This window comes from Mustelus asterias, chromosome 9 (genome assembly GCF_964213995.1).
Source record: "Mustelus asterias chromosome 9, sMusAst1.hap1.1, whole genome shotgun sequence".
In the NCBI taxonomy this organism is placed as follows: Eukaryota; Metazoa; Chordata; class Chondrichthyes; order Carcharhiniformes; family Triakidae; genus Mustelus; species Mustelus asterias.
Window position 1 is genome coordinate 81,912,277 of NC_135809.1, and position 27,327 is coordinate 81,939,603.

At 42.9% G+C, this 27,327-nt stretch overlaps 1 protein-coding gene across 12 annotated transcripts in view; it reads left to right on the forward strand.

Moving 5' to 3' along the window:
• Window positions 1–27,327, forward strand: part of atg13 (ATG13 autophagy related 13 homolog (S. cerevisiae)) — an 86,088-nt gene that overhangs the window by 39,587 nt on the left and 19,174 nt on the right. For 4 of the 12 annotated variants that reach the window (XM_078220429.1, XM_078220433.1, XM_078220428.1 and 1 more), the window contains 3 exons: window positions 3,625–3,718; window positions 8,284–8,382; window positions 24,190–24,306. In XM_078220429.1, the coding sequence (XP_078076555.1) occupies window positions 3,625–3,718; window positions 8,284–8,382; window positions 24,190–24,306 (310 nt within the window). The remainder of the gene's footprint in view (window positions 1–3,624; window positions 3,719–8,283; window positions 8,383–24,189; window positions 24,307–27,327) is intronic. The other 8 variants (XM_078220434.1, XM_078220438.1, XM_078220431.1 and 5 more) reach the window with 2 other exon arrangements.

The window sequence follows — 27,327 nt, forward strand, 5'->3', positions numbered from 1 at the left end:
TATTGGATTCTCAGACGGCTTGTCAGGATAGATACTGAGAGGTTGTTTACCCTTGTGGGAGAGTCGAGGACCAGAGGGCATAATCTCAAAGTAAAGGGTCACCCATTTAAGACAGAGATGAGGAGGAATTTCTTCTCCGAGGGTAGTAAATCTGCGGAATTCTTTACCACAGAGGGCTGTAGAGGCTGGATTTTTAAATTATATTCAAGGCTGAGATGCGCAAATTTTTGATCAGTAAGGCAATCGATGGTATGGGGATATGGTGGGAAAGTGGAGTTCAGTGCTATCGCTCACTGGGCTGAATGGCCTACTTCTCTTATGTCTTATGGTTTTCTTTGCTTTCAATTAATGAAGCTATATCACCAGACAGGGATTGTGTGAGAGAGGTCAGAGGATTAGCATTTTAATTTCCTTTCTTTGTATGGGGTTAACAACATCTACTTAATGCATTTGCTATTGAAGCTTGCTTTGATAACCTTGTCACCACTAAAATTCTAACCTTTTACTGATCCTAGTTGTTCCACTCCCTCAAATGCAAAGGGCACAGATTTCAGAGTATCAGCCATACAGCAGGCTTGCTCATCCATCAGCCTATCTGGCTACACCATAGCAGTCAATACTCCAGGATCAACCTGGAATCAAAGATTGTCCTTTCATCTTTTCTTTTCGACTGTCTCTTTAAAGCCTTCTACCTTTCTTGCAAAGGGTTTGTGGATTTTTGTCATTAAGATTCAAATCATCTCTTCAGCTCATTATTTCCTACCCCTCCCATCCTCTTTTTCTTGCCCTGAACTTGTATTTCTCCAGTTTCTTTCCTGCCCCTTTGTAAATGAAAATGTGGGACCTACCTCCAACTCTCTTGATCCCATTCCCCTGAAACTACTGACCCGATGCCCGTGATAGCTAACATTGTAAATGCTTCTCTCTCACTTCTTTTCAAAATAGCCATCACCAACACCTCTTCAAAAAATCTTACACTGACTTTTTTGTCCTTGTAAATCATCACTCCATCTCCAACTTTCCTTTCTATTCTAATGCCCTTGAACATGTTGCCTCTCAAATCAATTCTCATTTTCCTCTTTTTTGAATATCTTCATTAAGTTTTTCACCCTGCACTGAAAAGGCCCTTATTAACACCACAAATGGCACCTTTTGTAATTGTGACTGTGGAAGTATCTCTCCCCGCCTTACTCAACCCCTTTGCAACCTTTTAACATGGTAGACTGCACTATCCTTCCCCAATGTCTACTTATTTAGGGCTCTCAGCTGGTTCTACTCTTGCCTGCTCCCGCATCGGCAAAGTATCTACAGCAATTGTTTCTCTTCATCTCGTCCCTGAGCCATTTCCTGTTCCCTGCTCTACCGAACCAACTGCCTCTCCCCACCCTGACCCCAACACCCTCCCGATGTCTAACACCCCCCCCCCCCCCCCCACTCCCACTGGATGTCTCCCCCCGAATGTCCTTCACTGCAACTCTTATGGACTTCGACACTAGGCCTTGGGGACCCATTGTGCTGCCTGAATCTCACCCAGCCTGAGTCGGAAGGTTGGGTGTAAGAGAGACTGAAGACATTTGGTAAATGGGTACAAGTGGCAATCCAACACTGATTACCACTCCAAGGAAGTTGCAGCCCATTGTCTCATTAACAGTGTTGGCTGGGGCTGAGTGGAACAGGTCTCAGCTGAGGCACTTCTTAAATTGACCGCAGATTGTTGACTCAACCACTGTTCCACATTTTTCCTGTTCTATTTTGGGTTATTTAAGATCCGCATCAACATTTGAGATGTTGTATGGATTGTGCCATGATCTACAAAATGAGAAGTGCTGGTCCTCCGGCACCTCATGCGCTGACTATGATTTGGTGATATGAGGTGCAAAGGTCTGATAGATTTGAGCTGCAAAAATGGTTCATTAAAATGCAGAATTCTTGTTTCTCTTCGTAATTAATCACAAATTACTAAATAAATGTTTGCATTTTCCAATGATGTGTATTACAACTGTTTCATTTAAACACCAGGAGGTACCATTAGAAAAGTATCCTTTCTGTTTCTTGTTCAGATGACTTGCACTCTCTGGTTATTTTGGACAGAATAACAATAAAGGTTTAAGCCAAGACTGTTGTTGCTGTGCAATTCCAAGATGTAGAATTTCTTCCCTGCTGTCTTTTCTTTACCTACTCCTCATTTCCACCTGCTTTCCCCATTGTAAGTATGGTGAATCTAAAACCCGGTATTCAATAAAACCAAGGCTTTCACCCTCATTGATTTTCAGCTTGTGAAGCCACAACTATTTTCAATTTAAGCAGTTTACCTGCTAGATAGGGCTTTCAGTTATCTGACCCCACCAAATTCAACCTATTCATCAACAGGTTTTGCAGAATTCCTGTTGCTCCGCTCAATCGCTGTTTTAAATGAGTAAAGTACAACTATTTATAATTTGACAATCCTTTGTATTGCCCATCCCTGGTTTTTATGACAAGGTGGTAGTCGGCTATTTTCTTCATGGTGGTTATTTTTGTTACAAAGTGACTTATTAAATCACTTGAGTGTCATAAAGAATCAACTGTGTAGAGTACAAAGGTAAGGGTGGCAATGCCATTCGCGAACTAGATAGCATTTCGTGACAATTTCTGGTCGTATTGTAACCTGTTCCCAAAATTCCAACCATTTCTTGGCTTGTTTAATGTGGCAGTGAATCAAACAAATATTATGGAGTATGACAGCAATTGGTTACTGTATCTGTCTGTTAACGAGAATTGCTGCTCTCACCATCACTACAATACTTTGTCTCAGTCCAGTGTCATATTTTTAAAACTCAAATTCAGCATAAAATTTTATTTGAACAATACCTTTTAATGTTTAGACTCTAATCACTATAGTGGGACATGTGATGTTTTAAATACTAGTAGACAAATTGAAAAGCCATCAATTGGGCTAGATTATACTTCAAACACAGCTGTCTCACCTGACTAAGTGAAAACGCAGGTTAAACCTCTAGGTGTTCAACAACACCTATTTGCTATCAGCTAAGAAACGTAATGAGCAATCAGATGCTGGGCAGAGTAAGCTAATTTGACACAAAATAAAATACAACATTCTGTTTAGATATTCTAAAAATGTGAAATTGTGATCTTCCCCAAAACTGAAGACATGCTGCCGAATTTACGTTTTAATGCTGGAGAATTTGTTTAGGCTTACCTTAGAATTTTAGGATCGCTAACTATGTTAATCCCACTGTGAGGGCAGGATTTTCCGGCTGCGCTCACCGTAAAAACAGAAAATTCTGCCCAAGGTCAACGGACCTTTGCATGGTCTACCACCCCCTCCCCGCCAGCTACGATTCCCGTGGAAGATTGGATGGGAAATTTCCCACCCTGAATATTTGAAGCTTTGAATGCTTGCATTGCTGCTCAAAACTTTGAAGTGAGACTGGGCGAGAAGAACATATTCATTAACAGAGAATTGGAAAGTAATGAAATTTTGAATAACGTTAAATTGCTCCACTTGTGTAGTGCAGCATAGTTGCAAACTTGACTAAAGTTGATCTTCACGAAGTACAATTTTGACACTGGTATGAAAAAGTGCATGAATCAGATCTAAATGTTCACTGATAATTTCTGCAGGGCAACTGGTGAAGATGATGCAGGTACTTTTCCTTCTGTAGAAGACTCTCAGGAAGTTTGCACGACTTCTTTCTCTACTTCTCCTCCCTCGCAGGTAAGGAACAGAAAACTTCCGTCAATAACTGGTAATTTGATATTAGTCTAGTCTCTTTCTAGCAGGTCAGAATGCTAGCTTTATACAGTTTTAAGGAACAGGTAAAAATTTAACCAAAATTAGTTGTAATAATTGTGGTATCTGATCTGCAGGTCTTTGCTTAAAGTGACATATAGTGATTGGACACATGTCTCCCTTGTGACTGCTCGTGAGCAGTTATTGGTGCTTTGATTGTTTGGTGGCATGGGGGTTGTAATCTGGTGGGTTGAAGGTCCTGCAGAATTGAATATGTCATACAAATATAACACCTTTATGTTGATGTACTTATTAAAGTTTTACACAAGGCGTTTTTCTAGTACTATGCCTGTAAAATGCACATGTAAGAATCTATTGCTGAATCATTAACCAGGCCCAATTTAGCATGTCCAATATTATCAGCATATTTATAGTATGACATACACTGCACATTACAGAATTATTCACTGATATTTTAATAACCTACATCACTATATACTTGAGTATGTAACTGGGTAGAGGGTATGTTAACGTACATCTATGTTATAAATGATATAAATGTCCTACAATGCCCGTGGCCCCGACCTTCCTTCCTGGTACACTGCTACATAGATCAAACTGCCGCATCCACATAAATTTCCCACCCCCATTCCAAAACTGGAGATGGATCAGAGAAGTTAATACCTGAACAATTAGCTCGCAGATTATTAAATCTAGCGAGCACATCAAGATATTCACAAATATTTAGAGCCACAGATTGACCAATTGGAAAGAAACAAATGGAGGATAAGGAAAGACTGAAAGGTTTAATATTGAAGCAGGCAAAGCAGCAAGTTGTATACAATATACATAATGATTCCACCTTTATCATTTGATTAATAATTTGTACTTGTTTTATCACATGCACAGTATTCATTTACTATTTGTAACTGCAATTGCAAATTACATGATCATATAGAGGTTGATGAACTGTGTACAGAAGTGATACTCTAGGTTGTGACATGACCTATAAAGAATTTAATAAAAGGTGTTATGTACATCCATACATGTTATATAAAGTAAAATCTTTTTTAAAAAAAAGTTATTTTATGTTCATTCTTCAGAGTTAAATGATCTTTTAATACAATTCTACGTTTATTGTGCCAATGCTGTTGAAGGCATTGAAACCCACCCCTAGTAGTAGTTTCAATTATCATTAGTGACCCTAGACAGGAAAGGAGAATGGCTTCATCCAAACCTTTTAATTTTGACTGTGGGCAAACTGCGCTGTCAGCATGTATACAGGAGCAGCCATGCACTTTTGACCCTGTTGGTATGTGTGAATTCTGCCTGACATGGGGAAGATTTCCAGTTAAAATTAGAAAATTGTAGACGTGAATTCTGAGCATCTGCATGCGTACTCAAGGTCTCTCAACTGCATCCCACCCATTTTCCAGACCACTGCTCTCACCCCCTTCCCTCTCTCCCAGAACCAGGATAGGGTTTGTCTTGTCCTCACTTTTGACCCCAGCAGTCACCACATTCAGGGCGGCACGGTAGCACAGTGGTTAGCACTGCTGCTTCACAGCTCCAGGGACCTGGGTTCGATTCCCGGCTTGGGTCACTGTCTGTGTGGAGTTTGCACATTCTCCTCGTGTCTGCGTGGGTTTCCTCCCGGTGCTCCGGTTTCCTCCCACAGTCCAAAGATGTGCGGGTTATGTTGATTGGCTATGCTAAAATTGCCCCTTAGTGTCTTGAGATGCATAGGTTAGAGGGATTAGCGGGTAAATATGTAGGGATATGGGGGTAGGGCCTGGGTGGGATTGTGGTCGGTGTAGACTCGATGGGCCGAATGGCCTCTTTCTCCACTGTAGGGTTTCTATGATCATCCTCTACCATTTCCGCCAACTCCAGCATGATGCCACTACCCAACACACCTTCCCCTCACCCCCCTCTCTCCTCCTGTCAGCATTCTACAGGGACCGCTCTCTCCGGGATACCCTGGTCCACTCCTCCATCACACCCAACACCTCACCCCCTGCCCACAGCACCTTCCCATGCAATCATAGAAGGTGTAACACTTGCTCCTTTACCTCCTCCCTGCTCACTGTCCCAAATCCTAAACACCCCCATCAGGTGAAGCAGCGCTTCACATGCATCGCCTTCAATCTGGTCTATTGCATTCGCTGTTCCCAATGCGGTCCACTCTACATAGGAGAGACCAAATATAGACAGGGTGACCGCTTTGCTGAACACCTTCGATCTGTCCGCAAGCAGGACCCAGACCTTCCTGTCGCTTGTCACTTCAGCGTACCACCCTGCTCTCCTGTCCGCATGTCCGCCCTTGGCCTTTTGCACTGTTCTAGCGAACCTCAATGCAAACTGGAGGAACAGCACCTCATCCTCCGATTGGGCACTTTACAGCCTTCCGGACTGAACATTGAGTTCAACAACTTCAGAAAATGAACTCCTCCACCTTCATCCCATTTCTATTTATTTTATTCCATTTCGTTTCATCTCATTCGTCCATTATGTCATCCTTCTTTTTCACTTCTATTTTTCCACTTTTCCATTGCAGCTCTCCTCCTTTCCATGCACACACACGCACCAGTGTCACATTCCTCAGGCAGTTCTTTAACAATCTGTACCTCTGCTCTGCCATTCTCGCATTCCGATCACTTAATGGACACTCCTAGCACCTTCTCAGCCTTCTGTATCCTCATTTACATTCCCTTTGTCCAATTCCACACCCCTTCCACCCCACCCTGATAGTATATATCTCTGCTGATTGTCTTTGCTCTTAGCTATGACGAAAGGTCATCTAGACTCAACATTGGCTCTATTCTCTCCCCGCAGATGCTGTCGAACCTCCTAAAATTTTTCTGTTTTTGTTGCATGTGTACAGTTGTTCCATTTTTGCTAAGTTCACCTTGCAGTTTAAACTGGATAGAAATGACATTTTAAAGATATTTGGTAATATTATTCAGAACAAAATCTTCATTTATCACCCTAAAACATACAGATGACCTGAAATTTGGTAGGTCACCAAAGGATCAGTTGGCAAACACAATGTCCTGATATTAACGGGGAGAGAGAAGGGAGGAGAGACCAGAAACAGTTGAAGTACCCATCAAAGTCAGGGAGGTGGACAACCTGGTTCTTGGGTGGGTTGGGGGGGGGGGGGGGTCAATTTTGAAAGAGACCACAGCTCTGGGACTCTGGGGGACAATCGGTGGCGATTAGCTGTCACAGGATGAGGTCACTACCTGGGATTGGGAAGGAAGTAATCAGGTAGTGGGAGGTGGTCAGCAGATTGTGGAGAGGTGGTGTTGGGGTGAAGGTTGCCAAACAGAGCCTTGTTTTCAGTTTCAGTCAGGAAGGTGGATGGAGCTGAAGATAAGGAGTGATAAGAGGGGAAGCTAGTGCTCAGCCCATGAGAGGCTGATAGTTTTCTTCAGAGATATCAGCGGGGGACTCCCAGTTCCTCTTGGTCACCAAGGCTGCTAGACGAGTGATTGACCTTGGGGTGCCAGCAGCTCCCATCTTGGTTCATCACCTGCGAAACCCACAGCTTACGGCTGTCTCCCCTTGCTTTCTGTTAAATTTAAGTCACATTACAAACCATGTAATCAGACAATGTTTGTTAGTCCCCTACCTGTCTTTTGTAGGAACTTCATCCAAGACTTGTTTCCTGCACTTCAAAATTTGATGGGGCAGAAATGGAGTCCAGTCTCTTCTTCCTGATATTTTAAACCCCCTTACACCAAACATTTTTCTTCTTTCACGACCAAGTTGGGGGATTGGTGGCAGTGAGGGAATGTTAAAATAGAGTTCAATGTGTACTTTATGTATTTGACTAGCTTTGGAGTTTTAAAAAAAATGGCAGCATGGACAAGTTGGACTGAAGGGCCTGTTTCCATGCTGTAAACCTCTGTGACTCTATATCAGAATTCCCTTGTCTCTAAGTAAGTTGACTTTCGCTTTGTTGCTGAAAGGCTGCTACAGTTGACTTTGGCATGGAAGCAACAAGAAATCGATCAAGGCTCCTGCTACTGATTGTTACCCAATAACCCCAGGCTCATAGACACAATCAAAATCAGCTGGGCAAATTTCGCTAAGTTCCCATCTGATTTGTGGATCCTTGATGGTTGATTGCTGTTGAATTATGGACTTGGGGATCAAGACCCCAAGGAGAAAATTCAGGAGCAGTCAATCAAAATTTAGAAGTTTAACATGTGAGATATCTCTGTGTGATATCTTTGGAGCTCAAACCCACTAGCAGCTAGTTGGCACCTTGTGTTGATCACAGAAATGATCTGTTGATGGATGCGATTGCAGGCATATTCAATGTAGCTTTTTGCTTTATCACTATGATGCTTTAAGTGCCACCTTAGATGCACACAGTGATGATTGAGCTTTCAGAAATATGTTTTGAAATGTATTTTTCTCAAATATTGTTAACTTGCATTTCGAATTTGAGATTTTGATGCATAATTCTTATTTTCTTCTCTCTAAGTTCTGTTTTTCTTTTCTTCTTTTTCTCTTTCTCTTTTGTGTATGTCTGTGTATAGTGTGTGTTTACTGTTAGTAAGACACATTTTCAGACTCCCAGGCCAGTGGTGATGGACACACTGAAGGTCCCCCTGCTAGGCTTGACCTTTACGCATCAAGTGAGTTACAACAGAAACCAATTGCAAGTAACCAACCACATTTTGTTTGAAGCCAAACAAGGAATTGTTCAGGCAGCAAAACTTGAATTATTTCTGGGCCCCTTTTCCTGACTTAAAGGGAACCAAAATACTTGTGGTTATTTTTATTCCAAGATATTTTTGCTGTGACTCCCCGTCTCTAATTTTATTCTATCTTTTATACTTGTGTAACCTTTAACTTTACTAACGTGGCAGTTTCCTGAAGTGTCTTGATTAACTTGAACAAGACCCATGACTCAGTTCGCCTGAAAGCCAAATGGAACCAACTTTCTGTAGCCAAAGCTGACAGCCGCTAATATGGTTTACCAACATCTTCAGATCAATTTCCACCCTGGCGAAAACCTGAACACCCTCTGCATTCAGCCAAGTAAAGGTGATCTACTCCCTGTCCATGTAATGCCACAAAGTGAGCTAGCAACGATCAAAACATCTGAGGAAGACCTGACCAGGCAGGTCTCCATGCAGGTCACAAGATTCAGTGTTATATTTTTGTGATTTTTTTTTTCACCACGATAAAATCACTGATATTTGGAGCAAAAAGTGTTCTCTTCATATGTTTCTGATTGTTGTTTAGTTAAAATAAGAAACTAATTTCATGTAGCTCCCCTACATTAGGGATCTTAAAAACTGTTCTGATGGTGTGGTTCATGAGCCATGTTTTAATGATCAAATTTATAATTGATCTATTCCTGATAATTCAAAGACATTTATTCAGTTTAAAAATTTGATTTACATAATTTGAATTAAGCTATGAAAATAACAAAACAACAAAACTGGCAAGGTATCTAGAGGGGATGGGTGTGCAGGCAGTGCTATGTTCCTCTTGCACTATGTTTGAGGTGAGGGACGACGACAGTGTCCCTGTTGATTACACCTGTGGGAAGTGCACCCATCTGCAGCTCCTCCAAAACCGTGTTAGGGAACTGGAGCTGGAGTTGGATGAACTTAGGATCATTAGGGGCGCAGAGGTGGCCTTAGACAGAAGCTTTAGGAATACCGTTACTCCGAGGAATGAAAACAGATGGGTGACGGTGAGAGGGGCTGGGAGGAAGCCGTCCGTGCAGGGATCCCCGGTGGTCGTTCCCCTTAGCAACAAGTATTCCGCTTTGGATACGGTTGAGGGGGATGACATACCAGTGGTGAGCCGCAGTGAGAGGATCTCCAGCACTGTGTCCGTCTCTGTGGCTTGGGAGGGTAAGGGGCAGAGCGGGAGGGCAATAGTTATTGGGGACTCGTTAGTTAGAGGGATAGATAGGAGGTTCTGCGGCAGCAAAAGAGACTCACGGATGGTATGTTGCCTACCGGATGCCAAGGTCCGTGACGTCTCAGACCATGTTTTCCGGATTCTGAAGGGGGAGGGGAAACAGTCACAAGTCGTGGTACACATTGGTACCAATGACATAAGTAAGCGAAGGGACGGGGATTTAAAGCAGGAATTTCTGGAGCTGGGCTGGAAGCTGAGAGCCAAGACAAAACATGTGGTCATCTCTGGTACGTTGCCGGTGCCACGTGATAGCGAGTTGAGGAAGAGGGAGAGAGTGCAGTTAAACATGTGGTTGCAGGGATGGTGTAGGAGGGAGGGTTTCAGATACGTGGATAATTGGAACACATTCTGGGGAAGGTGGGACCTGTACAAACAGGACGGGGTGCACCTGAACCAGAGGGGCACCAATATCCGAGGAGGGAAATTTGTTACGGACCTTCAGGGGGGTTTAAACTAATTTGTCAGGGGAGTGGGAAAAGGAGTTGTAGTCCAGAAGTCAGTGAGGGTGGTGAGGTATTGGGGAAGGTATCCGGGTCCAGGGTGGGTACCGGTAGACAGGAAGGTGGGTTGAAGTGTGTCTACTTCAATGCAAGGAGCATCCGGAACAAGGTAGATGAACTTGGGGCGTGGATTGGTACTTGGGACTACGATGTTGTGGCCATTACGGAGACGTGGGTAGAACAAGGACAGGAATGGTTGTTGGACGTTCCGGGGTATAGATGTTTCATTAAGTGTAGGGAAGCTGGTAAAAGAGGTGGAGGAGTGGCACTGTTAATCAAGGATAGTTTAACGGCTGCGGAAAGGCACTTCGAGGGGGATCTGCACACTGAGGTAATATGGGCTGAGGTTAGAAATAGGAAAGGAGCGGTCACATTGTTAGGAGTTTACTATAGGCCCCCAAATAGTAATAGAGATGTGGAGGAAGAAATTGCTAAGCAGATTATGGATATGTGTGGGGGTCACAGGGTAGTTGTCATGGGGGACTTTAACTTTCCAAATATTGATTGGAGCCTTTGTAGGTCAAATAGTTCGGATGGGGCAGTTTTTGTGCAGTGTGTGCAGGAGGGTTTCCTGACACAATATGTGGATAGGCCGACAAGAGGTGAGGCCACATTGGATTTGGTACTGGGAAATGAACCGGGCCAAGTGTTAGATTTGGTTGTGGGAGAGCACTTTGGAGATAGTGACCACAATTCGGTGTCTTTTGTTATTGCAATGGAGAGGGATAGGGCCGTACGGCAGGGCAAGGTTTACAATTGGGGGAGAGGTAATTATGATGCGATTAGGCAAGAATTAGGGGGCATAAGTTGGGAACAGAAACTGTCAGAGAAAGGAACTAATGAAAAGTGGAACTTTTTCAAGGAACAAATACTGGATGTCCTTGATAGGTATGTCCCTGTCAGGCAGGGAGGAAATGGCCGAGTGAGGGAACCATGGTTCACGAAAGAGGTGGAATGTCTTGTGAAAAGGAAGAGGGAAGCTTATGTAGGGATGAGGAAACAAGGTTCAGATGGCTCGATTGAGGGTTACAAGTTAGCAAGGAATGAGCTGAAAAAGGGGCTTAGGCGAGCTAGGAGGGGACACAAGAAGTCCTTGGCGGGTCGGATCAAGGAAAACCCCAAGGCTTTTTACTCTTATGTGAGGAATAAAAGAATGACCAGGGTGAGGTTAGGGCCGGTCAAGGACAGTAGTGGGAACTTGTGTATGAAGTCAGTAGAGATAGGCGAGGTGATGAATGAATACTTTTCTTCAGTGTTCACCAAGGAGAGGGGCCATGTTTTTGAGGAAGAGAAGGTGTTACAAGCTAATAGGCTGGAGGAAATAGATGTTCGGAGGGAGGATGTCCTGGCAGTTTTGAATATACTGAAGGTCGATAAGTCCCCTGGGCCTGATGAAATGTATCCTAGGATTCTTTGGGAGGCAAGGGATGAGATTGCAGAGCCTTTGGCTTTGATCTTTGGGTCCTCGCTGTCCACGGGGATGGTGCCAGAAGACTGGAGAATGGCGAATGTTGTTCCTCTGTTTAAGAAAGGGAATAGAAATGACCCTGGTAATTAGAGACCGGTTAGTCTTACTTCGGTGGTTGGTAAATTGATGGAAAAGGTCCTTAGGGATGGGATTTACAACCATTTAGAAAGATGCGGATTAATCCGGGATAGTCAGCACGGATTCGTGAAGGGCAAGTCGTGCCTCACAAATTTGATAGAATTTTTTGAGGAGGTAACTAAGTGTGTTGATGAAGGTAGGGCAGTTGATGTCATATACATGGATTTTAGTAAGGCGTTTGATAAGGTCCCCCATGGTCAGCTTATGATGAAAGTGAGGAGGTGTGGGATAGAGGGAAAGTTGGCCGATTGGATAGGTAACTGGCTGTCTGATCGAAGACAGAGGGTGGTGGTGGATGGAAAATTTTCGGATTGGAGGCAGGTTGCTAGCGGAGTGCCGCAGGGATTAGTGCTTGGTCCTCTGCTCTTTGTGATTTTTATTAATGACTTAGAGGAGGGGGCTGAAGGGTGGATCAGTAAAATTTGCTGATGACACCAAGATTGGTGGAGTAGTGGATGAGGTGGAGGGCTGTTGTAGGCTGCAAAGAGACATAGATAGGATGCAAAGCTGGGCTGAAAAATGGCAAATGGAGTTTAACCCTGATAAATGTGAGGTGATTCATTTTGGTAGGACTAATTTAAATGTGGATTACAGGGTCAAAGGTAGGGTTCTGAAGACTGTGGAGGAACAGAGAGATCTTGGGGTTCATATCCACAGATCTCTAAAGGTTGCCACTCAAGTGGATAGAGCTGTGAAGAAGGCCTATAGTGTGTTAGCTTTTATTAACGGGGGTTGGAATTTAAGAGCCGTGGGGTTTTGCTGCAACTGTACAGGACCTTGGTGAGACCACATTTGGAATATTGTGTGCAGTTCTGGTCACCTCACTATAAGAAGGATGTGGAAGCGCTGGAAAGAGTGCAGAGGAGATTTACCAGGATGCTGCCTGGTTTGGAGGGTAGGTCTTATGAGGAAAGGTTGAGGGAGCTAGGGCTGTTCTCTCTGGAGCGGAGGAGGCTGAGGGGAGACTTAATAGAGGTTTATAAAATGATGAAGGGGATAGATAGAGTGAACGTTCAAAGACTATTTCCTCGGGTGGATGGAGCTACTACAAGGGGGCATAACTATCGGGTTCATGGTGGGAGATATCGGAAGGATATCAGAGGTAGGTTCTTTACACAGAGAGTGGTTGGGGTGTGGAATGGACTGCCTGCAGTGATAGTGGAGTCAGACACTTTAGGAACATTTAAGCGGTTATTGGATAGGCACATGGAGCACACCAGGATGATGGGGAGTGGGATAGCTTGATCTTGGTTTCAGATAAAGCTCGGCACAACATCGTGGGCCGAAGGGCCTGTTCTGTGCTGTACTGTTCTATGTTCTAATAACTTGCATTTATATTTTGCCATTAACATAATAAAATGTCCAAAGGTACTTTACAGGAGCATTACAAAACAAAAGATGTCAAGCCATGTAAGGTGATATTAGAGCTGATAACCAAAAGCTTGATCAAAGGGTATGTTTTAAGGAGAAAAGTGAGGTAAAGAGTAATTATGTGATAGGCAGCACAGTGGTTAGCACTGCTGTCTCAGCACCAGAGTCCTGGGTTTGATTCCGGCCTTGGGTGACTGTGTGGAGTTTGCATGTTCTCCCTGTGTCTGTGTGGGTTTCTTCCGGGTGCTCCGTTTTCCTCCCACAGTCCAAAGAGGTGTAGGTTAGGTGGATTAGCCATGATAAATGCACGGGGTTACGGGGATTGGGCGAAGGGGAGGGCTTAGGTGGGAAGCTCTTTTGAAAAGTCGGTGCAGATTTGATGGGCCGTATGGCCTCTTTCTGCACTGTTGGATTCTATAATCCTATGGATAGGGAGAGAGTTCCAATGCTTAAAATTCCACCGTCAAAAGTGCATTGGAATAATCAAGTCTAGAGGTAACCAAGTCCTTGATGAGGGATTAGCAATAGACAGAGGCAGCTAAATGTGCAGCCACCAATGGTGAGTAATTAAAATTGGGGGTGCCTATGAGGCCACAATTAGAGGAGCGCATCTGTCTCTTGAGTGTATAGGGCAGGAGGAGATTATAGACTTAGGAAGGGGTGAGGCCATGGAGGGCTTAAAAAATGGTTGAGAATTTTCAAGTCGAACTGCTGCTTGCCTGGAAGTCAGTATAGGTCAGTGAACGGACGGTTAGAAGTGCATGTTATGAAGGTGGAAACCGACAGTCTTAGTAATTGTGTGGATATATGGTTGAAAGTTCATCTTTGGGTCAGATATAATGCCAAAATGAGTCTGAATCAGTAGCAGACAGTTGCCAGGGAAATTGTGGTTGGGGAGCGAAGTTTGTGGCAGGCAAAATCTTTTTACGTTTCCAAATTGTCAGACTGTTTGTCCAGCAGTCAGTATTGGAAGAGCAAAAATTTAATTAAACATTGAGGGTCAAGGTGACAAGTGGTAGAATAGCTCCCCTCTCTTTCCATCTCTTCGTTGACTGCAACAGATGTTTTAAAGGAGAATTTGCTTACCAAATCAGTCAGTGTTTGACAATTTAAATGCTGTGAGTATAAGACACAGACTTGATTGTAAATTTTAGAAGAAAAGGAAATGGTGTAACACGCACAGAAACGCCCCAACCTACACACACACACCCCCCACCCCGTCAAGCGACGCCACCCCCCCCCCCCCCCCCCAACACACAAAACAAAAGGAGGAGGGTAGGTGAATGGTTTTAGAACCCAGAAGAGAGTCAGGCATATACAGTTCCTGTAGATTGATGACTTGGATCGTTTAAAATGTTGATGCATGATGTTTGTCTCTTCTACTTGAGCCAGCCGCTGCCTGGTTTATGTTAAAGACGTTGCAAATAGGGTTTGACTGTTCAGAATACAATGAGGGCCGACTTGCTGAATGACTAGAGGGAAAGGGACCATGAGCCATTTTCTTGCTGTTAGCCGACACATGTCTTTCTGCCCACTGACTCTGGGAATCAGTGTCTTTTTACACAAAGTGCTATTCTGCTAGCACATAACCATTCTTCACAAACTACCCAGTTACTGAACTAAATATGGTCATACAAGCTTAGTTGAGGCCCATTGTTTAAAGTATTCTTGAGTTAGCCCAGAGAGTCCATCTCTACCCTGATTGCTTTGTAAATTGTCAGGAATTGTTATGTAAATGTTTGGCTGTTTTGAGACTCACTTGAAACTTGAAAAACGTTCTGTGGCTTCAGCTCACTCGAATATTCATTTTTTAAATATAAAATAGGGTTATATAACAATATTGGGAAGACCAAAATCAAATAGTCTCCTGTTGCCACTATTTTCCATGGACATTAGTTGAGGCAGGGTTTGGAAGATCTATAGAAAATACATTTCTCCTTTTTTCCTCACTGTCTGTCTATATATGAAGTAAGAAGTTTAACAACACCAGGTTAAAGTCCAACAGGTTTATTTGGTAGCAAAAGCCACACAAGCTTTCGAGGCTCTGAGCCCCTTCTTCAGGTGAGTGGGAATTCTGTTCACAAACAGAACTTATAAGACACAGACTCAATTTACATGAATAATGGTTGGAATGCGAATACTTACAACTAATCCAGTCTTTAAGAAACAAAACAATGGGACAATGAAGTCCATTGTCAACTTGTCCGACTACACACTTCAACCAGATGAAATCGAAGTTCTCAGCCGAGGGCTTAATTTTTGCCCCACCACCAAAATAGACCCCATCAGTCTCGCAGCAGACACAGAGGAATTCATCAGGCGAATGAGGCTGAGGGAGTTCTTCCACAAACCCCAAGAGGCCAACAACGAACACAATGAGACAGCCAATGAACTGGAACAGCCGACAGAGAGATCCGCAGTGCATCCGAAGAGGAAAGAGTCGAATTGGACTCCTCCGGAAGGCCGCTGCCCTCGACTTGACATGTATGCCCAAGCCGTCAGGAGGTGCGTCAACACCAAATTCATCAGCCGCACTCACAAGACAGCCCCGAACATCACCCAAGCACAACGTAACGCCATCCACGCTCTCAAGACCAACCGCAACATTGTCATCAAACCAGCAGACAAAGGAGGGGCCATCGTCATACTGAACAGAACGGATTACTGCAAAGAAGTGTACCGACAACTCAACAACGAGGAACACTACAGACAGTTACCTGCAGATCCGACCAAAGAACACACCCGTCAACTCAACACTCTGATCAAGACCTTTGATCCGGACCTTCAGAACACCCTCCGTGCTCTCATCCCACGTACTCCCCGCGTTGGAGATCTCTACTGCCTCCCGAAGATACACAAGGCAAACACACCCGGCCGTCCCATCGTATCGGGCAATGGGACCCTGTGCGAGAACCTCTCCGGCTATGTCGAGGGCATCCTGAAACCCATTGTACAAAGAACCCCCAGCTTTTGTCGCGACACGACGGACTTCCTACAGAAACTCGGCACACATGGAGCAGTTGAACCAGGAGCGCTCCTCGTCACAATGGATGTCTCAGCACTCTACACCAGCATCCCCCACGATGATGGCATTGCTGCAACGGCCTCAGTGCTCAGCGCCAACAACTGCCAGTTTCCAGATGCAATTTTACATCTCATCCGCTTCATCCTGGACCACAATATCTTCACCTTCAACAACCAGTTCTTCATCCAGACACACGGAACAGCCATGGGGACCAAATTTGCACCTCAATATGCCAACATCTTCATGCACAGGTTCGAACAAGACTTCTTCACCGCACGGGACCTTCAACCGGTGCTATACACTAGATACATCGATGACATTTTCTTCCTTTGGACTCATGGTGAACAATCACTGAAACAACTCTATGATGACATCAACAAGTTCCATCCCACCATCAGGCTCACCATAGACTACTCTCCGGAATCGGTTGCATTCTTGGACACGCGCATCTCCATTAAGGACGGTCACCTCAGCACCTCACTGTACCGCAAGCCCACGGATAACCTCACGATGCTCCACTTCTCCAGCTTCCACCCTAAACACGTTAAAGAAGCCATCCCCTACGGACAAGCCCTCCGTATACACAGGATCTGCTCGGATGAGGAGGATCGCAACAGACACCTCCAGACGCTGAAAGATGCCCTCATAAGAACAGGATATGGCGCTAGACTCATTGATCAACAGTTCCAACGCGCCACAGCGAAAAACCGCACCGACCTCCTCAGAAGACAAACACGGGACACAGTGGACAGAGTACCCTTCGTTGTCCAGTACTTCCCCGGAGCGGAGAAGCTACGGCATCTCCTCCGGAGCCTTCAACATGTCATTGATGAAGACGAACATCTCGCCAAGGCCATCCCCACACCCCCACTTCTTGCCTTCAAACAACCGCACAACCTCAAACAGACCATTGTCCGCAGCAAACTACCCAGCCTTCAGGAGAACAGTGACCAAGACACCACACAACCCTGCCACAGCAACCTCTGCAAGACGTGCCGGATCATCGACACAGATGCCATCATCTCACGTGAGAACACCATCCACCAGGTACACGGTACATACTCTTGCAACTCGGCCAACGTTGTCTACCTGATACGCTGCAAGAAAGGATGTCCCGAGGCATGGTACATTGGGGAAACTATGCAGACGCTGCGACAACGGATGAATGAACACCGCTCGACAATCACCAGGCAAGACTGTTCTCTTCCTGTTGGGGAGCACTTCAGCGGTCACGGGCATTCGGCCTCTGATATTCGGGTAAGCGTTCTCCAAGGCGGCCTTCGCGACACACGACAGCGCAGAGTCGCGGAGCAGAAACTGATAGCCAGGTTCCGCACACACAAGGACGGCCTCAACCGGGATATTGGGTTTATGTCACACTATTTCACATAAATATTTCTGCTTTTTTCCTCCTGAGTCTTTATCATGCGATCCTAGAATCAGAATTTATGTCACACTATTTGTAACTCCCACAGTTGCGTGGACCTGCAGAGTTTCACTGGCTGTCTTGTCTGGAGACAATACACATCTTTTTAGCCTGTCTTGATGCTCTCCCCACTCCCATTGTTTTGTTTCTTAAAGACTGGATTAGTTGTAAGTATTCGCATTCCAACCATTATTCATGTAAATTGAGTCTGTGTCTTATAAGTTCTGTTTGTGAACAGAATTCCCACTCACCTGAAGAAGGGGCTCAGAGCCTCGAAAGCTTGTGTGGCTTTTGCTACCAAATAAACCTGTTGGACTTTAACCTGGTGTTGTTAAACTTCTTACTGTGTTTACCCCAGTCCAACGCCGGCATCTCCACATCATATATATGAAGTAACATCAAAGCAACATGTTTAGAATATAACAGTAATCTTGTGTTGGATGGGGAAGGTAATGCCCATTTTTTAAAGACTGTCTTTTTAAGTAGCATGTAAACAGAGGTATGTTTTTGAATTTACTTTTTCAATGTACCTGCATACTTATTTCAGTTCAAAAGAATTTGAAATCCCAGGAGATTATCTCTGTGTAACTCTCACTGATATGGGCACTAAATCTCTGTGGTGAATAACAATGTCCTCATGACTGACACCCAGTAAAATAAGGAAAGGGACATGTGGAGGGGGGGAAATAATCAGGTAAGATTGAAGTAACATTCGCCATGCCATTTTTGAGAATGTGAAGCACTTATCCACTTGCAAGCAGGAAAAATAAGATAGACTTACACTGACATTTGCCATGCAGCATTTAAATTTGAGCTGAAAGAAGTAATTGCATAAGCAGGCCTCAAGCCTGCCTTCTCAGATGGGCAAAGTGAACTGGGAAGATTTCATTGGGCAGGAATGATGCCATAATAATGTACTTTGCTTGTCTTCTAAGTCACCTTTTATGTAGTTTCCCTGTTTCTGTGCATCTGTTATGTTTTCAAGTCACTCCTGATTCCCAATGGCCTAAGATTATGAATAGCATGTGTGTGCATCATGGCCACAAATTCTAATTTTAGTCAGTCACATCTCACAGACTTTAATTGTTTATACCTGTTAACTTTGTGAATTGAAAGTAGCAGTCTTTCATGCTATATTAAAAAGACTGTCAAGAGGAACCATTTGAGAGTTAATATGCCTCTCAATTTTAAATTTATTTTTTGTGAAATAACGGCAGACTGATGGTAAACCAGTGAATAGCAATTAATGATGTTTTTACCTACTTACATAGGTTGGGCCAATTCAGAACATACTCTTTAATGAAATGTACATCCTTTATGTTCTCCTCTTTCGTGCTTTTCCTCTCTCTTCCGCCCCCCTGCACCTCCCCCCCCCCCCCCCAATACATTCCCTGCAAACAACCAAATGTCTCAAAATAGAATATTCATAGAAGATTTGTAGGTTTTTGGCAAAGGGATGTAACTTTCAGGCTACCTGTTTATCTGAGGTTAGATCTATCTTGTTTTTACTTCTTTGACCATATCATATAGAATCATTTGGTTATTATGTTGTTCTAAACTAATTGCAAGGAATCATGAAACAATAGTCCAGTTTTATAACAAACCACAGCTCAAACAGCTTTGCCAAAACCATCTCTAGACTGTCCTTTCATAATTATCAGCAGCCACTTTGTAACAGTATTTAGTCACTCTGTGTTGTAGTTGATGGTTTATCTTCTATCTTTGACTCGGTGATTCTCTACAGCTTTGTCTGGTTCTTGTTATTTCCTCAACCTTTTAGAAAGATGGAGACTGTTGAAAACTTGATTATTGCGCCCATATCTGAGCAGACTGCTGGAACACTTCTCTTGTGATCCTCAACAGAATACAAGAAAATGTTGAGTGTCTAAAGAGCACTTTCTCTTTAACTTCTCTCTCTCACACCCTTTTATATCTTCACCCAATCCACATTACTGTAGTTGGCACACTTCTGTGCTTTCCTATTCTGAGCTACAAAAATGTCATTTTGTATGCTCTCTCTTTCTTCTTCAGCATCCTTCTCTTATTGAAATCAAAACAGGCTGCACTTTCTCCTAAAGAAAACTCATTATTTCCTATTTTCCTATCAGTTTTCTTTTACATTTTAAAATGTGTGCCTGGTGTCATCTGTCACATTTCCAGTTATGCTCAATTTCAATTTCAGCTTTGGTGCTTGCATGAAGGAGTTTGCACTTCACATGCTACCTTCACTTAATAAAAACATGGATACCATGGTTTCCCTGTGCTCAAAACACCAAATTCAAAAGTTTTTCACCTAACTATACCCAATTTCTTCTTCCCAACTTAGTCTTGGTTTTAGTTATTTTCCTCTGCTGACTTCAGCAGTATCATGGTTATGTTTCTGAACTAATAATGCACAGGAGCTGAATTTAAGAAAGCACAGTTGTTAGCTCCATGCAGGTCAAGCTCTGCAAATATATGTGATATGCGAGAGGTGGCAGATGGAATTTAATCCGGATAAATGCGAAGTGATGCATTTTGGAAGAAATAATGTAGGGAGGAGTTATACAATAAATGGCAGAGTCATCAGGAGTATAGAAACACAGAGGGACCTAGGTGTGCAAGTCCACAAATCCTTGAAGGTGGCAACACAGGTGGAGAAGGTGGTGAAGAAGGCATATGGCATGCTTGCCTTTATAGGACGGGGTATAGAGTATAAAAGCTGGAGTCTGATGATGCAGCTGTATAGAACGCTGGTTAGGCCACATTTGGAGTACTGCGTCCAGTTCTGGTCGCCGCACTACCAGAAGGACGTGGAGGCATTGGAGAGAGTGCAGAGAAGGTTTACCAGGATGTTGCCTGGTATGGAGGGTCTTAGCTATGAGGAGAGATTGGGTAGACTGGGGTTGTTCTCCTTGGGAAGACGGAGAATGAGGGGAGATCTAATAGAGGTATACAAGATTATGAAGGGTATAGATAGGGTGAACAGTGGGAAGCTTTTTCCCAGGTCGGAGGTGACGATCACGAGGGGTCACGGGCTCAAGCTGAGAGGGGCGAAGTATAACTCAGACCTCAGAGGGACGTTTTTTACACAGAGGGTGGTGGGGGCCTGGAATGCGCTGCCAAGTAGGGTGGTGGAGGCAGGCACGCTGACATCATTTAAGACTTACCTGGATAGTCACATGAGCAGCCTGGGAATGGAAGGATACAAACGATTGGTCTAGTTGGACCAAGGAGCGGCACAGGCTTAGAGGGCCGAAGGGCCTGTTTCCTGTGCTGTACTGTTCTTTGTTCTTTGCTAAAAGGCCATGGTGAGAGCACATGGCGTCATTTACTAACACTTCATCTGGCACCTTTAAATACAGATTCTCTTGAGATTTGAGAAGGGATGTAAGTTATCCCTGGTACAAAGACTCCAGCTGAACTTGCCTTCCTTTTCCCTCATCCATTATATAAAAAATCCAAGGCGGCGTATAAAACATGGAGTGCCTGTTAATACAAAGGAGATGTGCCTAAAATTCCTTGGAGTGGCAATTAGAATTGGATTGCCATTCCACTCCTGGTTTCTTACCCAAAACTCTGTCTTACCCAACAGTGCATCCCCATGGCTTGGTGTTGAGGGGAAGCTCTGTCAGGTGCCTTTTTACAGCACGAGCTGCCATAAACCAAGGTCCAGTCAGGTTTAAAGGTCCTTGACAGATCAGAAAGAAGGTACATTTGGTTGGCGGGGGGGTGCAGGATTCAGGTCAGGGCTCAGAGTGGTGGGTGGGTCGGGTCAGACCTTGCATGCATACTTTCAACATATCTTTAGGTTATCCAGTCAATATAGCCCCGAAACTCAGACATTACAGCCCAATGTGTTCTATGGTAGAATTCTTAACTCTTGGTTGTATGATTGAAAGAGCTTGCATGATCTGGCATCTTTTATGACTGCTGGCTGTCTGATAATGCTTTTTAGCCAATGAAGTGTTGAAGTGCAGATACTAATGTAGGGGGCATGCGACATTTAATTTGTTCATAGAAAGGCCTCACACACAGCACTGGATTAATGACCTGATGCTCTGTTTTTTGAGATGTTGGTTGATGGATAAATATTATCTCAGACACATGATGAACTCCTCTGCTTCCCTTCAAATAGTGTTGTGTGACCTTTTATGGTTCACCTGAAAGTGCTGATGAGACTTCAGTTTTGAATTTCATCCAAAATATGACACCCCTGACATTTCCATGTAGGGCTCAGTGAAGCTGCAATGATTAGCCGAGATTATGTGCCCACTGCTCAGGAATAGGGTCTGAACCTTTATGCTACCATTGAGCCAAGGTTGACATGTGAAAGTGTTCTAATTGTTCAACAAAAGTTAATAATAGTGGTAAATCTCTAACTGGTATCTTGCCTCCTTAAATCACTCGCCTGTCTCTTGAAATAAGTAAAACAAGATAAATGCATTTGTGTGTCAGCCACAGCTCAGTTGGTAGCATTCTTACCGCTGAGTCAGGGGGTTCTGGGTTCAAGTTCCCATTCTGAACTTGACCACAGAAATCAAGGTTGACAATACAGTGCTGCATTATCAGAGGTGCCGTCTAGATATTAAACCAAGACTTGTAAAAGATCCCATGGCACTATTTTGAAGAAGAGTGGGGGAAGTTATCCCAATATATTCCCTCTTATTCAACATCACAAAAACAGATTATCTCGACATGATCACACTGCCATTCTGTGAGAGTTTGCTGTGTGTCCACAGGCTGCTGTGTTTTCTGCATCAGCGACAATACTGCAAAAGTACTTTTTGGCTGTAAAGCACTTTGAGATGTTCAGTAGTATTGAAAGGTGCTATATGAATGCAAGTTTTTTTTTCTTTGATTCGATCCAATGGAAAAAAACGTAATAGTGTAAAATAAAAACAATTTTTCCCCATAGGATGAATTGGAACTTATAATCATTGACTGCTCTCTATAAGAAGTAGTTGTGCATTTGGCTGGCTCATACCAGAAGATTTTGTATGAGGAACTGTCTGTTTTTGTCAGGTGATGTGGACTGCTACTGTTTTAGTGTGGAAGAGAAATATTTTGAAAAAAATGCATCTTGGGATTTTGGTATTTACATTCTCTAATTCCCATAAAATCAGAAATGATTTTTTCCATCCACATTATTGAAGCTATCACATTTATGTGCCATCTTAGCTGCACAGGAGCCTGGTTACTTTTGTTGTCAAACTTTATTCTGTTACTTTGGCAATGATGTTGGGACGTGGTGGATCTGCAAGCTGTCCTTCAGCCAGGTAGCATTCTCTGGTGCATCAAGTTTATCAGCTCTGGTTAAAGAAAAATGGACAAGTAATTAGATTAACTTCCTTCCCTCGAGTCTTCCTTTTGCACAACCACTTTCCTACTGAGGAAGCATGAGGAATAATATTATTCTGATTTAGTGTTTCACTGTCCACTGTCTTGGCATTGCTGTTTCCTACTGCCTTGAAGGTGGCAACAGATATCAGAGGGGCAATCTGGCTTAGTCTGAATCACAAGACCCTAAATACTATTAACGTCATGAGCTAACTTCCTTAGCATTCACAACATCTCTTGTATTAAGTAAATATGATATTATGCTTCAAAATTTCTAGTAAATTAACTGCAGCCTTTTCTTTGGAAAAAAAGACATTCCTTTTTGGACATGTCTCTAATTGCGATGACTAACTGGAAAGCAAAAAACCCGGAGAGCAGTTGAACATATGTTCTCGATCAGAGTTGAGCCTCACAGACAAACGTCAGAAGTCCCAGGACCTTTAATTTGAGCAAATATCTGCACTCCCCAGGACTTGTTTATTTGATGGAAAAATCTTTGCCAGAAATACAGAATCATCATTAAGAACCCAACTAACGGACAACAGTCTCTTCATTTAAAAGTCTCTCTGATCCACCAAATGTCTGAGTCAGCAGTGAAAATTATTGGCACAGTATAGCCACTCAGATCTTCTAGATCTCCTCCTATCCGCATTATAAAAACTTGTCATGGAAATGAAATAAGGCCAGGTTTCTAGCAGATGCCTCTTTGGCTGGGAAATGTGTTTAGATGCCAGGTGAACATATGTTACATAGTTTCCTGGAAGGAAGATAAAATTGCATCTGAGTTTTTCATCAGGAGTTTCTAAACCTCCTGGTTGCTCAATCTATTACGATGAGTTATTTTGTTCATAAAGGTAGTCTCTATTAGCTGAAGCGACATAAAGCCAAGGCTTCACTCGAGGATGGCTGATTAGCAGGAAAGTTGCAAAGCCAGGGCTGGTAACATGGTGGAATAACACTATGAGCATGAGAAAGCTATCCCCACTACCCCCACCCTGCCTGCCAACCATTTGGGTTACACAGGATTTTGGTCAAATCCATGACTAAGCATGATAAATAAAACGTAGTTTTGGAAGAGTGGCTAAAATATCAAAGTTCAGACTCTTAAAATTTCATGAGCACTATTGTGGCTTTTGCTATATGTGTGACTTTTATGATGATGCCATTTCTTTGTTTCCCTCTTTTTCCAGCAATGTGCACTAGTCTGATTACTATTTAGTATCTGTCTATTTTCTGTGCCCTTCTTCCTTCTCCCAGCTCTACAGCTCACGTCTTTCCTATCAGCCCTTTGCTACTCTTGGTGGTGGTTCAGCTGACCTAGCCTGTTGCCCAGCAGCCTTAACTGCTGGTATAAATACTGCTCATCCACATCAGGTAAATCAAAGATTCATGCTTGAATAGAATCAACATTGCTTGAACCAGAGACTCACTTAAACCAATGTAATCTACTGTATTTAAAAAGTACCACAACTTCAAAAACAGAAAAAAAAATCATAATTGAATATAACCCCAACCAACAGCCTTTGCTTATGTCAATTAAAAAGCAGTAAACAAAACATGATTGAACCTTGATAATGTTGAAATCTTGTTGCTGTTTGCTTCGGAGATAACTTTCTAAATTAAACACCAAATACTCAAAATTGCATAGAAACATGGTCTCAGCCCCTTTCCATTTGTATTTTAGGATAATTAGCAAGAGAACAGAGGGAAGAGAACTGTGCAGTGCCTGAAAGGCTAATGGGAGCAGATTCATGGTAACTTTAAAAAAGAATTGGACATAGACTTAAAGAGGAAAAGTTTGCATTGCTGATGAGTAATGATGGAGGTGTGGAGCGAGTCTGAAGCTCTTTCAAAGAGCTTGCACATAGGCTGAATGGCTACCTGTGTTGTATGGTTTTATAAACTTGCTTAGCTAGAGAAACTTGCCGAGGCCTCAGTAAAACAGACTCTTATCTCAATGGATGCAAAGTTTTCTTTTGTTGAAGCCCTTGAAGTTATTTTTGTGAAATTATGATACTTCCTTATCGTTTCTTCTGTATGACCCTACTCTCTCATTCCTTTATATGTGTTAAATATCTTTATGCAGCATTACAATGCAAAGATACACATATAAAAACAGAAGTTAGTGTCTTCTACAGAGGAGAGGAATTATTTAGAATATTATACAATGTCTGGTGATTTTGTTAATGTATACATCCAACAGCAACAAAAAAAGTCAAGCATTCGATTCAGTGTAGTTACTGATTTAAAGCATTCCCCCATTGTACATTGAAAAAATCCGAGACTACTTCCCCCCCATTCATTTTAGCAAAGTGAAGACCTGAATATAAAAGTTGAAACATCACTTTATAATCACGTCTACTTCTTCACTTAAATTAATAAACAGAGAAAAATGTATATAGCACAGTTGAATGACTTTTTGAGTACGTTTACAATGCCTTACTCTCATGGAGACCAGCCATGATAAATATCGATCTGTCTGTTTCCCAGAATAGCTGAATCGATATCAATAAGGCTGTGATTTTACATTTAACCAGAAACTAATGTAGACCAGTTCAAACCACAATACAAAGCAAACATTTAGGAACAAATGACTCCGCATTGGATTTGAAACCAATTTAAATTCATAGTCCCATTGATTTCCACGGGGTTTCTCCTGTACGGTTCACCGTCAGCACTATCACAAACTCATGGAAAATTGGACACAAGTTGGAGCTTTCATAAGAGTAATGAATTTGAATTTTTAAAATCTCTATTTATATATAAATATATATTCTATATACCAAATGAAATAGTACTGTTTTTAAACTTTTCTTTCTCTTTAAGTAGACCTTTTGATAGCTTAGCAGCATCAAAACAACTTGCAAATGCAGTACCAATAGAGTTTCACCAATTTATGCTTATAATTCCAATCAAGTACGCCCAAATAATTATTTCAAAATATTGAGCACAACACATTGGAATAGCTAAGTTTAGTTTGGACTTCGCAATCATTGCTGATTTTCATGACATCTTTACTGCCTTGTACCCAAATGAATGTGATTGCAATCGAGCATGATATACAAATCTATGCTCAGTGCTTCTACACAATTATTTCACTCTTAGATTATACATACATGCAATATTTCAAGTTGACATGCCCACTGTCTTACTGTCTCCTTTCAGGATCTTTTGCTTTCAGTGTATATAATGTGCATGGTTAACTATTTATCCTTGAATGATACAAGGGGCCAGGTTGCATGAGTTGGATGAATTTCAGGTGGGTGAGTGCAGGAGGGAATTGAGCCCACGCTGCACTCAGACACGGATCAGGGGCTGCTGAGTGCCAAGGCAGGGGAAAAAGGCCTGTCCCATTCATTTCCTTAAATTATAGGTGCTCATCTCCAGCACCCCTTCATAGGGCATAATCTCAGAATAAGAGGTCAGCCATTTAAGACAGGAAGAATTTCTTCTCTCAGATAGTAGTGAATCTGTAGGATTCTTTACTGCAAAGAGCTGTGGAGGCTGGGTCGTTGAATGTGTCCAAGGCTGAGATGGACAGATTTTTTATCAGTAAAGGAATCAGGGATTATGAGGGTAAGGCAGGAAGGTGGAATCATAGAAACCCTACAGTGCAGAGAGAGGCCATTTGGCCCATCAATCTGCACCGACCACAATCCCACCCAGGTCCTACCCCCATATCCCTACATATTCACCCACTAATCCCTCTAACCTACGCATCTCAGGACACTAAGGGGCAATTTTAGCATGGCCAATCAACCTAACCCGCACATCTTTGGACTGTGGGAGGAAACCAGAGCACCCGGAGGAAACCCACGCAGACACGAGGAGAATGTGCAAACTCCACACAGACAGTGACCCAAGCCGGGAATCGAACCCAGGTCCCTGGAGCTGTGAAGCAGCACTGTGCTACCGTGCCGCCCCGTGGAGTTGAGGATTATATCAGATTAGTCATATCTCGTTGAATAGCAGTGTAGGCTCGATGGACTGAATGGTCTACTTATGCTCCTACATCTTATTGTTTTGTGTCATCCTCTCTATAGCTACAACAAACACACACATACTACCAGACACACAGATCACTGTGACCTGTGATATGTTTTATCAATCACTTTTTGAAATCTAATTTCTACTCCGTGGTCTTGAGCATGACAACTTTAAAATGTACATGTCAGAACAGATCTGTGTTTTCACGTGTTGAAGGTTAGAAAAAAGAAAATGGATTCGCAAATGTAGGGGGAACTGAACAGTCATAAAGTAGAAGGCAGTCTTGATGCTTGAATGCTCCTTAAAAGGCACAACTTAAATTCACTTGCACAACAATATTTTTTACATACTTTCTGGGACTCCTTCGGAATCAGCTTTCATAAACATAAGTATTCAGTTCCCCAACAG